The sequence below is a fragment of the Eptesicus fuscus genome, chromosome 9, assembly GCF_027574615.1.
Source record: "Eptesicus fuscus isolate TK198812 chromosome 9, DD_ASM_mEF_20220401, whole genome shotgun sequence".
Taxonomy (NCBI): Eukaryota; Metazoa; Chordata; class Mammalia; order Chiroptera; family Vespertilionidae; genus Eptesicus; species Eptesicus fuscus.
The window spans coordinates 42,705,356-42,721,609 of record NC_072481.1 but is presented as its reverse complement, the minus strand read 5'-3'; the positions used below and the strand labels follow the sequence as shown (position 1 = coordinate 42,721,609).

The 16,254-nt window shown below is 39.6% G+C and overlaps 1 protein-coding gene across 5 annotated transcripts in view; it reads right to left on the bottom strand.

The window, feature by feature from the left end:
* Nucleotides 1-16,254, bottom strand: part of NFIA (nuclear factor I A) — a 365,771-nt gene that overhangs the window by 106,818 nt on the left and 242,699 nt on the right. For all 5 annotated transcript variants that reach the window (XM_028142302.2, XM_008139378.3, XM_028142299.2 and 2 more), the window contains one exon: nt 15,865-15,939. In XM_028142302.2, coding sequence (XP_027998103.1) covers nt 15,865-15,939 — 75 coding nt within the window. The remainder of the gene's footprint in view (nt 1-15,864; nt 15,940-16,254) is intronic.

Here is a 16,254-nt window from a genome sequence, read left to right as displayed (position 1 = left end):
TTCCTCTCACTAGGCAGGGCCTTCAAACTATGGTCCCTGCACCACAGTTTTTGTAGATAAAGTTTTATTGGAACACACACACACACACACACACACACACACACACACACATTCATTCAGGTATTGTCTCTGCTTCCCTCCATGAGAGCAGAGACCAGCAGCTATAACAGGAAACATATGGTTCACAAAGCAGAAACTATTTATGTAGAAGAATTTTCCGACCTTTGATTTAAGGGATTGTTAAGGATAATTTTTACTGTATTTGATTTTCAGAGTAGATTCTTGTATGAGATGTGATTCCCTGTAATTTTTTTTGTCCTAGATCCTCTAGATACCTTGTTTTCAGTAGTAGCATAATACATTTTTAAATAAATAAAGAACATATATCAATCTTTGTAACACAACTCTGTGTCAAATTAGTGGTGCAACTATATTAGTGCAAATAATCTCTTCTTTTGAAAGATTATGAAAAGCAAAACCAATATGTACATTTATCACACTTGAATATAATTGGGACTATTGGGGTTATATTGTCATCTAATATAAACCCTGACACCAGGAAGCAGTCAGTAAGTACTGGTAAAATGGAACTGACTCTTCGTCAAAGGAGAACCAATAAAGTAGGAGAAGGTTACCATCAAATTTGCATTTGTAATCTAGAAACATCACCATGTCATGAGCACAGATATAGTGGGGAGTAGGGTGGCAATTGAAGAATTATAATCAGTAAAACCACAGAGGCCAGTGGAGTCATTGAAATAAGATAAGATAAATTCAAGGGATGGGATGGACGAGTCTGGTGTAAGTTATTTAGAAGTTAGAATCAAAATGTGTTGACTTCTAAAGTTTGGTAATGATGGAAAAGGGGGAGTATGAGATGAGTCCCAGGACTATTGCTCGGGGAAATTGTGGTCATTCATAAAATGATAGAATCAGGGAAGGCTGTGAGGGGATACAGCAATTCCTAAGAAGAAACACTTAGTTGTTTGATTAATAGCAATGGATAAACCTTAATAATAACTGTCATTATATAAAAACAGTCACTGCTAAGAGATGGAAAGCTCTGAAACCCACATATGCTTTCTGAAATTCAAACACATCTTTCAATGACAGGCTCTCATGGAGGAAGAGCCTTTAGTTAAAAAACAAATCGTTAGGCTTGACTGTACGTGTAAACAGAGTTCTGATTAATAATTCTGCTAGTCACTCCCTAATTTGCTTTTTATATTAAATTTGTCTGCATGTTTCCCCCTTTTATTTCATAATATTTTATATTTTATGGGGGCTGATTATTCCTTCATGGGTCTGGATCACCCATCATCTCATTACATACTAGCAGCTTGGTATATAATAGGTACTTAATGGCTGTGCCTTCGTGGAGCTCCGAGATTCACATTTCTCATTAACTGAAGAAGATGGGAGAGGATGATCAGTGTCAAGGTCTGAACTTAAATTTCCTTCACAAGTTTCAGAATGGGGTTGAGGCCTTAGCTGGATGGAGCAGCTGCTTCCCTCCTCAGCGCGGAGGGAACCTCAGGAGCCCATGCTCCCCCTCTTGGAAGAAAACACAGCAAGGTGAGGGTGGAACAGGCTTGAGGGCACTGAGAGGCAGAGTCTGAGGCCCTCTCCCTCACCATGAACATCCAGCTGCACTTGTAACTAACACTTTATCTATCATGTTCTTCCCTGGAGAAGTGTCTTTTACTTTGATTATTTTTTTAAAATGTCAAGGGAGACAGAACAGGTGAAGGAAGAAAAATACGCATGTAAATATAGTGCTCTACCTCTCAGAAAGCTTAAAAAATAATTAAGCCCACAGAAATGTTCCCTAACTTGCCCGTATGTTTACTTCCTGTGAACCACTCAGTACACTGTAGCTGTCATCTAGCCAAGAGCAGCAGGTGGCCTGGCAGCATTGGGACACTTCCCATCGTGTCTGTTGGACTTCTGGTGAGTCACTTCAGGGCTTGGCAAACTGATTATGTGTGTCTTGAATTTTAAAACCTCACTAAATTTCTGAAATGAGAATGGGTTTCACAACCTGGGTTAAATAATCCTAATAACACACACACCCAAACTCTGCCTTCTTCAAAGCAGGCTTGTGTGGAACACCCCCTGGTCCATCTGTGTATACGTATCACATGGAAGGGCAGTTTATCGGGATGGATTTTGATCCAGTGGTCCTGGGACAGCCAAAGAGAGAAAGCCTCATATCTAAGGACAGGGGGCCACTGACCACATATCCCTGCAAAAGGGGTAGGTATTCTCAGGGTCTGTGAACCGGACAGGAAGAGACTGTGGGCTTTCAGCAGGCTTTTCTGAGTACTGGTAGGGCCGTGTTTTGATAAGTACTTTATTACATCTAACTTAATACTCAAAATAACCTTTTCTGGAAAGTATGTATGTTGGTTGAGAAGAACTAAGCCCTGTAACGAGGAATGAAGGAGAACCAGCAGTAAGATTCAAGCATGTCTGACCCTGAAAACTCTGCTCTTCCTCCCCACCACCTTGATTTTCACATACAATATTGACCTTAAACTTAAGATGATAAAAAGGCGTATAATGTCTTTGTCCCTGCAGGGTTTACAACCTAGTAGAATGAAAATAATACCTGAATATCTAATGCAATGTTGAATGGGTTCCATCTCAAAGGGGAAACAAAAGGTCTGTGTTAGGAAAGTTCAAAGGAGTAATGGATCACACTGGCTTGTGGGATCAGAACAAGAGTTGATTTCAGAAAGAGTTAGCAATTAAAGTAAACCTTCAAGGATGGTTAGGATTTAAAGAAGCAGAGAAGGAGATAGGAGAGGGTCTCTGGGCAAATGACAAAGCATGTGGGTAAGTTTGGAGACAGGATATAAATGATTTGTGGGATCCATGACAGTTTGTGAGTAGAGAAAGGATAATTGTTGCATCTGAAGAATGGCAATATGACAACAGTATACAGAATACAAGAAAGAGGACTGAGACTCTGGAGGTGGAGAAATCAGTTGGTAGGTTGATTTAGGTCCTGGCAAGAGGGAATAGAGGCCTAAACAATGCGGTCAAGAAAGGAAACAGAGTTTTTACAATGGATATTTCACCTCTTCCAGGAGAGTGCACATGTATAAAAGACTGTTTCCAATTGTGCACTATGAAAGGGTATCAATAAGCAAATGATCATATTATTTTAACAAATGTAAAATACCCATGAAATATATATAACTCATATAATGTGCTTCTTAGCTAATACTGGTAACAAATCCTGCAAATTAGGAAACTAAAAGTTTTCAAGGGTGAGATGACTCGTTCAATGTCTGCCTAGGATGCCATGCTGAGCTCTGAAGCTCATGACTAACTGCCTTCTGGAGTGTTACAGAGATTACACAGGGCCACTGCGAGTCAAACATGGGGATGCGAAGGCAGGACTGGACCAATCACAATGCTTCCTGCCTGTTCTATATATTGTGAAGCCTGATTTTGCTCCATCTGTACTTGACCATAGGCCTTATCATTCTTTAATGATCTCACACATAACATTTTCTCCCCAACTAGACCTAGTACATTTTGAGGGCTATAAAGATAGACACCCTAGGGCAGTGGTCGCCAACCTTTTGGACCTCATGGACCACCAGTGGTCCACAGACCACCAGTTGGCGACGACTGCCCTAGGGCCGTGGTCGGCAAACTGCGGCTCGCGAGCCACATGCGGCTCTTTGGCACCTTGAGTGTGGCTCTTCCACAAAATACCACAGCCTGGTCGAGTCTATTTTGAAGAACTAGCATTAGAAGAAGTTTAAGTTTAAAAAAATTTGTCTCTCAAAAGAAATTTCAATCGTACTGTTGATATTTGGCTCTGTTGACTAATGAGTTTGCTGATCACTGGCCTAGAGCATAAAAAAGGTGCTGGCCTGGGCCTGGGAGCGACTAGCTAGAGTCCCAGCCCTGCCAATAACCTATGTGACTTGTTTAAGTCATTAAACTCTTTGAACTTCATAATTCTAATAATAATGATAAAGATTAAAACTCACCACTTCCACCACCACCCAACTGCTATGGCCAATACCATCCTAATAACAGGCTGACATTTATTAAGTATCCTTTATGGGCCAGACACTGGGCTAAGAGCTTTAAACACATCATTCCATGTAATCCTCACAACAGGCAGGAACTGTAGCAGGAAGAGGTTAAGTAACTTTCATAGTTCACAAAGTCAAAGGGTTATACCAGATGACTAATCCCATAGCCTCCTTTGTGTTCCTAAACAGTTCACTACAGTTCTGTATACACTGCTGATGATCAATAAATATGCTCTGAATTAAAAAGAGTAGATAATTATCCTCTCTCCACTTATACCCCCAAACTTTAAGTAATACAAAATGAAACTTAGAAATCCATAAATACACATAGGAGGACTGACTGCTCAACTTTCTTAAGCAATATTGCAATTACTCTAACCTGAACTTTGTGGATTTGGTTCCACTGTGGAATTTTTCTCCAAAGGTTAACTTTTGTTTCTTCCAATGTTATTTCTAAGTCATCCCCCTCCCCCTTCCCTGTCATGAGTAGAATGTAGTCTTTGTGTCATTTCTTAATAAATGGCTTGCTATTAAGGAATCATTATAGTAATGCGGGCTATTGGAAGAAAGGGGTTACTTTAGTAGCCAACCCTCTTAATGACCTGCTCTTCTATACACATTAGTAGTTGGACAAGGTTGTGGTTATTGAACTTCTGCCATCCACCAGAGACAATCTGCTCAGGCTTGTATTGTTGGAAAGAGAGGATGATGGAAAAAAAAATTCTATCCAAATTTTCAAACTACTCTTCCTGGGAGATGAGAGTGCAATGAGTTTACAACTTGTTCAACAGGAATCGGCGGGCAGCACTGACTAAATGACCAGTGTGGCCAGCTGATTGCTGATGGCACATATCCTCTGTGAGGCTGCATTCAATGACATGCAACAGATATTTATGGGGCACTTTTAATGGGCCAGGCACTGTTCCAGATGCTTGAGATCCATTGGTGGGCAAAGTATATAAAAATCCTGCCCTTATGAGGTTTACATTTTATAGATTAATAATCATAGTTGACGCTTCTTTCAAATTTTCATGGCAACTAAAGACTAAGAAATAATGGCCCATAGGTACCCCCTCTCCCCCAAAAGACTATCAGGATTTAGCACTCAATTTCCAACTTATAAAATAACTATCAAAAAATAAAGAGGGCTATTTTATCCCCAGATTACATAATCTATGTACTCACGGAGGCTTTGGGAACTTGTACTTTATTACAGTGGAAGTTTGTGGGGGTAGGTTAAGGTCCAACAATAGCACACAGTTCCATGGGCCCAGCACAATTTCATGTTGTTTTACATTCTAGTGGCAAAGACTTTGTAAGAAAGTCCATGTCACTGCACAAAAGGAGAGAACATGGGAAAATACTTGTTCTTCTTACTATCAAAGGCACAGTTGTTAAATGCACAATGCTATGAAAACTCAAGCAAATCTGGAATCGTCGTTAAAAGGAATTATCTTGGAAAGTAATTTATGGCAAAAAATTCAACTCCTTTGTTATCTTCCTTTTACCATAATATACTTCCTCAATAGTGCCTGTGAGAGGGGGGCTTTCAGAAAGAAAAAAATAGTAAATGTAGTCAAATTAACTCATTTTTATCAATTTGTGCTTTTGGCCAGAGTTTCCTGACTGTGCCTACGAGGGGCTGTAAAACTGATGAATTTGCATGGAAAAAGAAACCAGTGTAAGTAATTTGTGTAAGAGGTAACACGGACATAGACTGTTATAATTCAGACATCCTGCAGATAGCAGACTGCTGCAGTGTGAGCAGTTACGGGTTAGAAAAATGACCACACTGCAGTCAGTCTGACTTCAATGGAAATCAATCATAAAGGTACATTCTCTGCAGCTCGTACGCCACAGTCTTCAGCAACTCCTTTGCCAAGCAGATTTCTGGCCTGTAAACCATGTGCTGATCTCCTTTTTTGACCCTTGCTTTCTGAAAGATCTGACCAAATGCAGGCTAGGGGGATGGTTTTCCAGACTGGAAACATAAAAGAAAGGCACTGAACTAAAACCAGGATTCCCCTCTATGTGAAAATGAACTTCCCTGCTATTGTAAGATTCAAGCAATGCTTTTTTAAAATGTGGCATTAGGTGCCAAAAGCCAGTGGAATGGTTTAACCCCATCAAAGGTATCTGCTAACACAGAGAGATCACCGTTTTTATACAACCATGTTTTGTGGACACAACTTACAAAATGTGTATGTGTGTGTATGAGGTAAACAGTGAAATTTTTGCTTCTTAAAAAAAGTTTTCCTTTTGCTAAAATAGGATCAGATCACTGATACTATCTTCCTCCAATTCTGAACCATGAAGATCATTTATTTTTTATAAATAATTACTGTGAGTTCAGTTTGTAAAGTAAATGTGTTCAGGCACTTTAAAGAAAGCTCAGTCTTAGATCTCAAGAAACTTAGATCTTTACTCTATAAAGAAAAAACTATTCCCTACTTATTTCTCTATTCTCCTCAGCACCCAGTGCAGGATGCTTCATATATTTACATGCAACAAATATTTACTGAATTGAACTAAAATTATATGAGCTTGCTAATGAAAAACAGCTAACAAGTAATATTTATTGAGCACTTATTATGTGCAGTCAATGCGCGAGGTTTTTACCTGAATTTCTTCCTTGCTGCATCTCTATGAAATATCTATCTTTATTATTCTCATTGACAAATGAGAAAATTAGCTGTGAGGTTAAGTAACACAATCAAGATCACACAGCTAAATAAGTGGAAGAGCAGGGATTTGAACCCAGATAACTCTATCTGCCCAAAGAAACAAAGGTAAAAAAACCTACATTTCTGGTCTCTCTATTCTTCCTTTGTCATCAATTACTGGGGAGAGGAATTCAACAAGATTTAAATAGAAGAATATTGTCACCTACCACTTAGCTGGCAAAGCTGGGTCTCGTCCTCCTCCTTTTATAGGTCTTTGGAGTTACAAATGTCTGCCAGTGCTTCCCTGGATAAAGGGCCTGGCGCTGGGTCTAGCAGAGCCATCCACGGGGGGTGAGCAATGCTGACGGATCTCCTGCATTAGTGGCTTCTGCCTTTGGGACTGAAATTGATTTTCTGCATTTTAGAGTATCCTCTCATCTTAGCTTTTGGTTGAGGTCAAATGTGGTACCCGCTTAGTATCTGATGCAGCCTCGGCCATGGGATTAAGTCTTCCCTGACAGGGGATGGATTTGATGGCCTAAGAGGTCTTTTCACCACAATGATCTATAAACCAGGGAAGGGCTTCTAAACATAAGCCCCTTAACCAAGAGTGCACTGGGACTATCTGACCATTAGCTATCAGGAAACCAAACTACATCAACAGAGCCCTACCCCAACAACCTACACATCCAACTGTCTACAATAATAATTCTCAAAAATTTCACCTATAACTGTTCAATTTTTTTCTCTTCCATCTATCGAAAAATCCTAATATGTACTCACATTAATCATATACTAGATTAACTCAGTTCCAGCATTTGACGTAATGCGTGGCTTTGCTAAGAAGCATGGACTCTACCAACTTAATCCCAGGAATGCCTACAAAGTCACCTACCACAGTCTTTGGAGTCGAGGTAGCTATGATAATACAGTCTAGCCCAAATCTCAGTAATAGCTGTGGTCTTCTTGTGGGGTGATTAAGATTTCTGTCAGGCTTTTAGAAATCCTAAAAAAATGTCTTTTAGTTCTCTAGTATTCTATACTAGACATGAATATCTGTTCTTAAAAAATATTGAGGTTTATGAGTGCATAAATAAAGGATAACTAAAAACAACTTTGTCAGTAATGAACTCTAGTTACTCATAGGGATTTTTTTTAATTGATTTCAGAGAGAGGAAGGGAGAAAGAGAGAGAGAAACATCAATGATGCGAGAGAATCATCAACTGACTGCCTCCTCCATGCCCCCTACTGGGGATTGAGCCCACAATCCTGGCATGTGCCCTGAACTGGAATTGAATCACGACCTCTTTGTTCATGGGTTGACATTCAACCACTGAGTCACACTGGCTGGACCACAGGGAATTTTGATGTTCATAATTTAAGAGACCACGATGTGGTTAGTCACTTCAAAAGTTATTTATGTGTTAGATTGAGAATTTTAACATCTTGTTATCCATTAGATACCCATGAAGAGAAAAATTCCAGAATAAAGCAGAAGCATAAGTTTTGGCTGAAAACTTGAGGAGTAAGAATGTTCTGGCTTCCTAAAGCAGATGAATTAGATGTAGTATTGGCATGTTCTTATTCTACCAGAGTTTTTAATTCTGAAGGGGTCACTATGATAGTTCTTCTAATAAATTGATTTTTGGAACATAAATTCTAAAACTGGTCCTTCTTAATTTATACACATACAAAATACATACAGACACACACATTTTTAATAGATTTTCTGATAGTGTGGTTAGCTCAAGAATCAGCTCTGAGCACACAGTGCGAGATCAGGGACAGAGGCCTTGCTCAATAGTAATCGTAACAGTTTACCACTGAGTATCTACTATATGCTGGGTACTTGACATTCTCTCGCTTAATCCTCAAAACACCCCTGAGAGGTGTTCCTATTTCTAACACTCAGACTTAGGCCAAGCACACAGTTAGCACTTAATAAATATCTGTTGAATGAATGAATGATTGTTACCTATGAGGAGAACATAGCTGACAAAGGATACATATTGCCCAAAGTCATATAGTTAATAAGTGGTGGGGCTAAATTACCAACCCTATATCCTGGACTGTTTTATGATCTCATGCTGCCATCTTGTATATAGATTTTATATAATATATATAATATATTATACATAGGCAGCATAACCAACCAGTTACCTAGGAAAGATTAAAAAGAGATGAAGACACAAATACTGATCATGATAACAAATTAGTATTTACATCAAGGTGTTATGTTTTCTGCTTCTGCCTGAGTTAAATTTTTACAATAAAAATGTTCATAGTTTGGTAAATTTAGCAGCAGCTTTAGCTAAGAACAGAACAACAGGCCCCCTAAATCCTGCCATGAGAAGTCTCACTGCCAGCTCTGACCGGGAAGGCTGTGGGAATATGAGTGCAACAGGAAGGCCTGGACTTGGTGCGTGACACTGACTGATAAATCTGCTGATGTCACGAGCTTGTTCTTGCCATAGTTCTAATCTCAGCTGCCATGGTGTCACAACACCACTGCTGGGACAAAGGTATATGCACATTTCAATGAATAGGTTAGGTGGGACACCTCTCACTTTACGTGGCTCTTCCTCTCTTAGGTGAGGAGAGTAGGATAGGAAACATCAGGTTTGGCAGCCCATACTGTGAGCTGGGATTCAGAAGAAAGAGCAGTGGGACAAAAATTTCTACCAGCCCTTTCCATTTGCTGCCAGCTTTACTGTCCCAATATTTGCCCCAAATATGTCCAAAAAATTAAAAAAAAAAGAAATTATACAACAAAATATATTTTTGAACTAATTCAACTTCAGCATTTACTTTGAAAATTTATTGGAATATAGTAGGGGAAACTCACTAAATTAAGCCAGCCAGACCAGCATTTATCTCCCTAACAGCATTTAAAATTTTCTCTCTCTCAGAGGGGTTGATTAAAACTAGAAAATGAAACATTTGAAATGTCATAATATATTCAGGATAAGGTGGCTTAAACAGGCAAAGTGAAAAAAATATATATAGGGCAGATCAGTACTTTCTGTTCTATAACTTAACAGATTTTCTTTAAAAACTCTGGAAGAGGAGCCATTGACTTCTACAGATGGAAAGTGTGTGATGTTCATTTTAAAATTACTAGTAGAGCCTGCTATTGACCATCTAATTATGCCGAGTTCCATTTATAAACATAGCTAACCACTAAGTTTATGGAGACTTTTTGTGCAGCTTTAATAGGATATTGATCGAGAGCATAGTTTGAGTGTACTGCCATTGGATTGTGTAATGGCAAACAAAGGCAAGGTCACAGCCACTGCTTGTGCTAGGGCTGCAGTCCATTTTTTATTATAATCTTTTTGTTTCTTCCTTTAATGCTCAAGCCCATATGATTTCTTTCGAAAGAAGAGCTTGCTTAAGAATCTAACCAACTTTTAAAATTAATTTCCATGCAATGATCATAGCTATCATGTTACTTAACAGAGGAGAACAGGCCCCTTGTTCAGAAAAAAAAGTGTCTAGTCTATTTCACTTAAGATCTAAAACACTGCAACTATGTAAATGACACACCCAGTGCCTGGAATCTCTATCCTATATCCTCAATTTCCTGATGAGACCTTTTCTGCATAAACATTTTTTAATATTCAAGTTTGGGTTTGTGCCTATCAAAGAGCTTCGTTTTCTTATTGTACCTTGTAGCTGAGTTATTTCTGCTGTAGTAGCTCCATTATGTCAGGTTAAAATATTTAGAATATTGCCAATAGTTCATACTAAATAAGCCAGAAAATCCCGAGGGTATGGCTATGGGTGCTCAAAGACACACAGAGAACCTTGAGGCTTAAAAAAAGCAGTTTAAAAATGAACTACAATTTGGGTCTTAACTGCAATTCCTATGTGAGAATATAGATAGAAACAGTACGCATTTCTAAGGCAGAAAACAGCCACTAGGGTGCCACCTCATGCCAGGCTGAGGCATATGCCTGGCTCCATTCACTCCCACTCTCCATTGACAAACAGCTTGGGAATCCTGGAGCCACCCAGCAGCCCAGCTTTGTGGCAGAGCCAGGACAATTCAGCTGCTGGATTTTAATAGATTCTGCAGCAGTGCAACAGGAACCAAAAATCAGTCTGGGTAACTGAGAGCGGTTTTCACACCCAAAGACTCTAAGGCTGGCCACAGTGTACTGAGAACCATGGCTTTTCAAAATTCCAGGGCCATGAAGTCATCCCCAGCCACCAAGTTTACTTAACCCTTGCAGCCGGCTCGGGTGTACAAACCGCTGCCTGGAAAACTAGAACCCGCCAGGCCAGAGTCACAATGGCTCGTGTGTATTTGCGGTTTTCCTCTTTCCCAGCGAAGTATTTAGGGTTTCAGAGTCGCTCCACCAGCTTCAAGTAAAATAGTCAGCACTTTAGAAGGAAATGGGCAAAAGAAGTGGATTTTTCGGGAGGATTTTCTGGGTTCATACCAGGAAGGGTACTTGACAGCCTCAAGGCACACACCTGGAGGGAAACACGGAGCAAAATAAACAAGCGTGGGTGCTGACCCAGAGAGCTACTGAAGAGCACCATTTAGCAGCTCGTAGAGTGGACGCTCTTTGTGGCAACTTTATGGGAGAGAGACCCATCTGAAATGCCGCTGGAAGGCTTTGTTTGAAAATGCAGCATCACGTAAGAGCCATTTCAACAGATGGTTCCTGTCTCTTTCCTCACAGTACCACACTCAAACAAGGTTGGTGATTGCGAACCACAGTGTTAGCACTGGTCAGCCACTCCCCCAAAGCAGAGAGGACGGCTCTGTCTCTCTGGCACAGTGTCTAGTAGTCTGAGTAGTGCTCCTCTCTCCCAGGGAAGAAAGTAATAAAAAACTAGAACAACTTTCAGATGGTCCTATCACCTGAGGGAAAAGGAGGGTAAACAAACATACATTTACTTTTATGCTATAGCACTTTCTTTGCTGCTAAGACAAACAGGACTCTCCTTTCTTGCCTTTCATGAACTCTAGATAATGCGAAAACAGAAAAGAAAAAAAGAAAAGGCAGGAGGTAAGGGTGAGAAGGGAATTAGAAGGGAGACTCCAACAGCTCCATGCATCTAATCAATACAATAACCTTGTTGCCGACTCTCACCTCTGAATGTGTGAGGCTAAGCCAGCAGCTTTCTCTTGACTTTCTCTGCCATTGCCCCCCTGTAGTAACAGGATTATAAACAACAAACTTAGCACATCATTATTTCAGTGAATCCTCATTCGGAAATACTGAAATAGCACCTCCCTCCTCTATTAAATTTAAAAGGAGGAAAACTAATGACAGAAACTAACTGGAAAGGTGGGGAAATATTTATATTAGCAAATTCAAAAATTGAATGCTAAAGAGGCCAGGATAAGGGAAAACTTTCAAGGCAAGGCCATCATTAGTGTGAAATTTCCAGATTATATATTTGGTCATAGTTAGGTGTGGTTGGGGGACTGGGTGGGGCTGGGATAGATAAGAAGGTGTTAAGAAAAAATCTGCAACACAGTGAAGAAATTCTAAGACACTGAGGCCATCGAAAACATCCAGGTAAAAGTCAAAACTACAGAAAGACTTAGAAGATCACTGGGGGAGTGGGAGATAAACAGATGGAGTACAGGTGATTTTTAGGGAAGTGAACTATTCTGTATAATAAGACAGACATGTCTTTATACATTTGTCAAAACACATAAATGTGTAACAGAAAGAGTGAATCCTAATGTAAACTATGGATTTTAGTTAATATAAAGTGGCAATATCAGCTCATCATTTGTAACAAATGTACCACACTAACAAAAGATGTTAATAGGGAAAACTATTTAGCAGGTATATTGAAATTCCGTACTTTCTGTTAACCTAAAACCATAAAACTAAAACTGCTTTAAAATACTGTCTATTCATTGGTTTAAAAACAAACCCATGGGGGAAATTTAAGTGTCTTGTTTTACCTGAAAATAGTTTTAACCTTTTTTATTACACACATTAGTAATCTAAAAGTTTATCAACTCTAACAAGAAATGATCTATAATAATAAAAAGGTAATATGCTAATTAGACCGGATGTCATTTTGGATGTCCTTCCTGACGAAGCCTTGGCCGAGGAGGGAAGCTAGCCCAGGTCCCGGGTGCCAGAGGGAAGGCAGCCAGGGGAAGGAAGGCCTACTCTTGCATGAATTTTCGTGCATTGGGCCTCTAGTTATTTAATAAAAACACAGAATCTTTGGATTCTGTTTAGTTCTATAATGCAGGTATAGGAGAGGTCATGACAAAATATCTGCAGTCTGCTAGCTGATTATAACAAAGTAAAAAGAGCAAGTTTCTTAACCTCTTAGAGTATCATGGTCTCCTGCATCTGTAAAAAGGGACAATAACAGTGACCATGGGAGGAATGAATGAGAGAATGTTTACAAAGTGCCTAGCACAATTCCTGGTACATGGTGCATGCTTGGTAAATTCTAGCTACTATAATCGTTCATATTAGTGTTGAATCATGCTCTTAATAGTGCTACCATTATGCATTTAATCAACTTATGCGTCAGTTAGCTTATTTCTATTTCAAAGTTGCAGAAGGCACCCAGCCCCACTCATCTGTAAAAAGTGTCTGCCGCACTTCTAATGCAGATGCTTAGCTCTTCCAGCCTGGGCAAGGGGTCAGCACTGTGAGGAGTGGTTAACGATTTTGACTCCTTCCTGTGGCTTGAGTGTTAAGTCTTTCAGAAAGGTGTGTGGGTGATGAAACCTGAGCTGGGGGATCCTTACTCCAACCACCAAGGCAACCTTGAGACATACACCCTGACAAACCTGGATTAAAGATCTGTAAGAGGGAGGGGGCTCTGGCCTGAAGCCACGGTTTAGCTGACACAGCCCAGTCCCACTCTTGCCAAACAGATTCAGTCAGCATGAGGCCATGTGTGAGTGAGTCCTAGAGCGATTACACAGCAGTGTGCAGAATCAGAAAGCGTTCGAGAGCCGAAGGCCGCTCACGATGCCAGGCATCAGCAACACAAGCCCCTAAGCAGCAGCAGGAAACAAAACCAGGTCCCTCTGCAAATTCAATCTGAGGTCCAGCCATACCCTCTGGCAGTCGTGAAGGCAGTTTTAGAATTCATTTGGCAACCACGCCATCACACACTGCATGGAGGTCCAATCAAGCTTGGAACTGATAAGCCCTGGGATATAAGACCTTAAAGGGATATACAGGAAGAAGAACGAGATTCTGAGGATGATTCTGAGCAGCATGAGCCTTCTCATACAACCCTAGGCCTCAGACACTGATGATAATGAAGATTAAATGTAAGCATTACAGCAGCCAGGGTAGATTAAAAAGGTCTAGTGCTCCAATTTTAGAGTTCAAAGGATTTTCACTTGAGGCTGTTTGGACTGTAGTAAGGGCTCAATCAATGTATTTCTCTAATGCCACAATGACAGTTATACTCTGATATATCAGTCTATATAACTTTCATTATTAAAATTACAAGAAAAATGTGAGCTAGTGATTTTTAGAAGTCCTAAAATGTTGTGTGTGTGTGTGTGTGTGTGTGTGTGTTTGTGTGTGTAGACAAACACACATACACAAATGCATCCTTATTTGTCTATGTAAATAACTGGCTAGTTAGCTATGCTAGGACAGCATATATTCTCCAAATTAATAAAGCAACCTAGTCTCTACTTCACTGGGTGCATACTTTAAGCATACTTCATACTATGACAGAAACTTCTCCCTTCTACCTCACAACATGCTGCTCCTGACTTATTCCTCAGGTTTCCACTCCCCTCCCCCCATAATACCTGGACATCCCTGCATCAACCAAGAGTCCCTGACTACCAGAATTCTAACATCCATAGTTACTTTCCTGCTATTTTCCATGTAGCCTCGCATTGTAGAATTCAAGTTCCCTTGGGCCAGTCTAGATCCTAGCATTATACAAACTTAGCTTAACCATTTACCTACTGTTTGACTTTGGGTAAATGACTTCAATAGACCTGTAATTTAACTCATTTGTAAAAATGAGAGTGATTTCTTATCTGACATGTTTATTGCAAGGATTAACTTATGCTACCTACATGAAGACCTAGCACAGTGCCTGGCAGATAGTGAATACTCAAAAGTCACTCTCTGTCTAACCCTCTACCCCTGTTCCCAGGCCCCCACCTTGTCTCCCATTTTGGGATTCTTAAGAGTCCTCGAGCCTTAAGAAATAAGAACAGACAGAATCTAAACTGTGAGATCAGGATGGCTTGGCTTACTTGACCTGGCATCTTGTCATGAGATTGACTGGTTTGCTCGGTCAATCTTCTGAGATAGTAACACGGGGAATGGGAGGTGGGGCATGAACTTGAAAATAAAAGATTTTTTTTTTTTTACTTCACCTCATCCCACAAATGATTTATTTAGACTTGAAACCAATTTTGACAATGTATATTTTATCTACAAGTGATATTTTGAAGTAGGAGGGGGATAAAAATTGTAATATTTGGTATATGTTTTTTCTTTCTGTTACTAGGAGCTCAAACATCATAGTCATTATAGGTATGCTTTTAAATAAAAACAAAAATGTGTTTTTAGGGGAAAGCAACTGTGTGTGTGTGTGTGTGTGAGAGAGAGAGTGAGAGAGAGAGAGAGAGAGAGAGAGAGAGAGAGAGAGAATCCTATACCTTCTCCTTGGACTGTCTGGATTATTTCATAGCAAAAATACAATCAATGACCTTTTGATTAATGGAACAGGGTGGTGACAGGTACTCTTAATTCACTGTTGTTGGTGATTATTGACAAGCTGGTAATGATCATGCTGTCCTATGTCACTCCTGCTGAGGGCATTAGCATTCTTTAAAGGTCAAAACCAGTATTTTTTTAATTGCAGAATTTTTAGAAATCAGGGAAACCTCAGGATTTTTTAAAACCAGGTTCACACTATAAACTAAGGAATATGTGAAACACTCTGGATTTCAGTTCTTTCCATATGTTTCACATTAAAATGACATCAAATTTTCCTGATTTAAATTCTTGGCTCCTAAATAAACTGTGTGGCAAAAGTCTTCCAATGGGTGAATGAAAAGGGGATTCTGAAAGCTATTTATGTCTCCAGGAGGCTGAGGCAGAAAGTAAGCACAAACCAAAGGCAAATCTGTACCAAATCAAAGCAAAATTATACTTACTCTGTGACACTCTTACTAGCTCAGTCACACTAAAAACACCTGATGTGACAAAACTGTCCTGGAAGCCCAAATGTCCTGAGGAAACAAAAACAAAAAAAGCCAAGTGTCATAAATAGAAGATATTTGGTAACAGAAGTCTAAACATGAGTTTCATTGTGATTAAAAAATATGATGTCTACTTTCATATTCTGCTCTGGTTAGAGTTTCCGTGGGAGGGTATAGTCATTTAGTTATGTAGTGTTGTTTTTTTTTTGTTTGAATCTGGAGGTTATGGAAAGCTATGACACAACAACTGGGTGATTTCTGAAATGGTTAAAAAAAAAAAAACTCAACAGGAAATCTGAAACAAAAGACAATTTAAAATAAATGGTTACCTTGGCTGACCTCTGA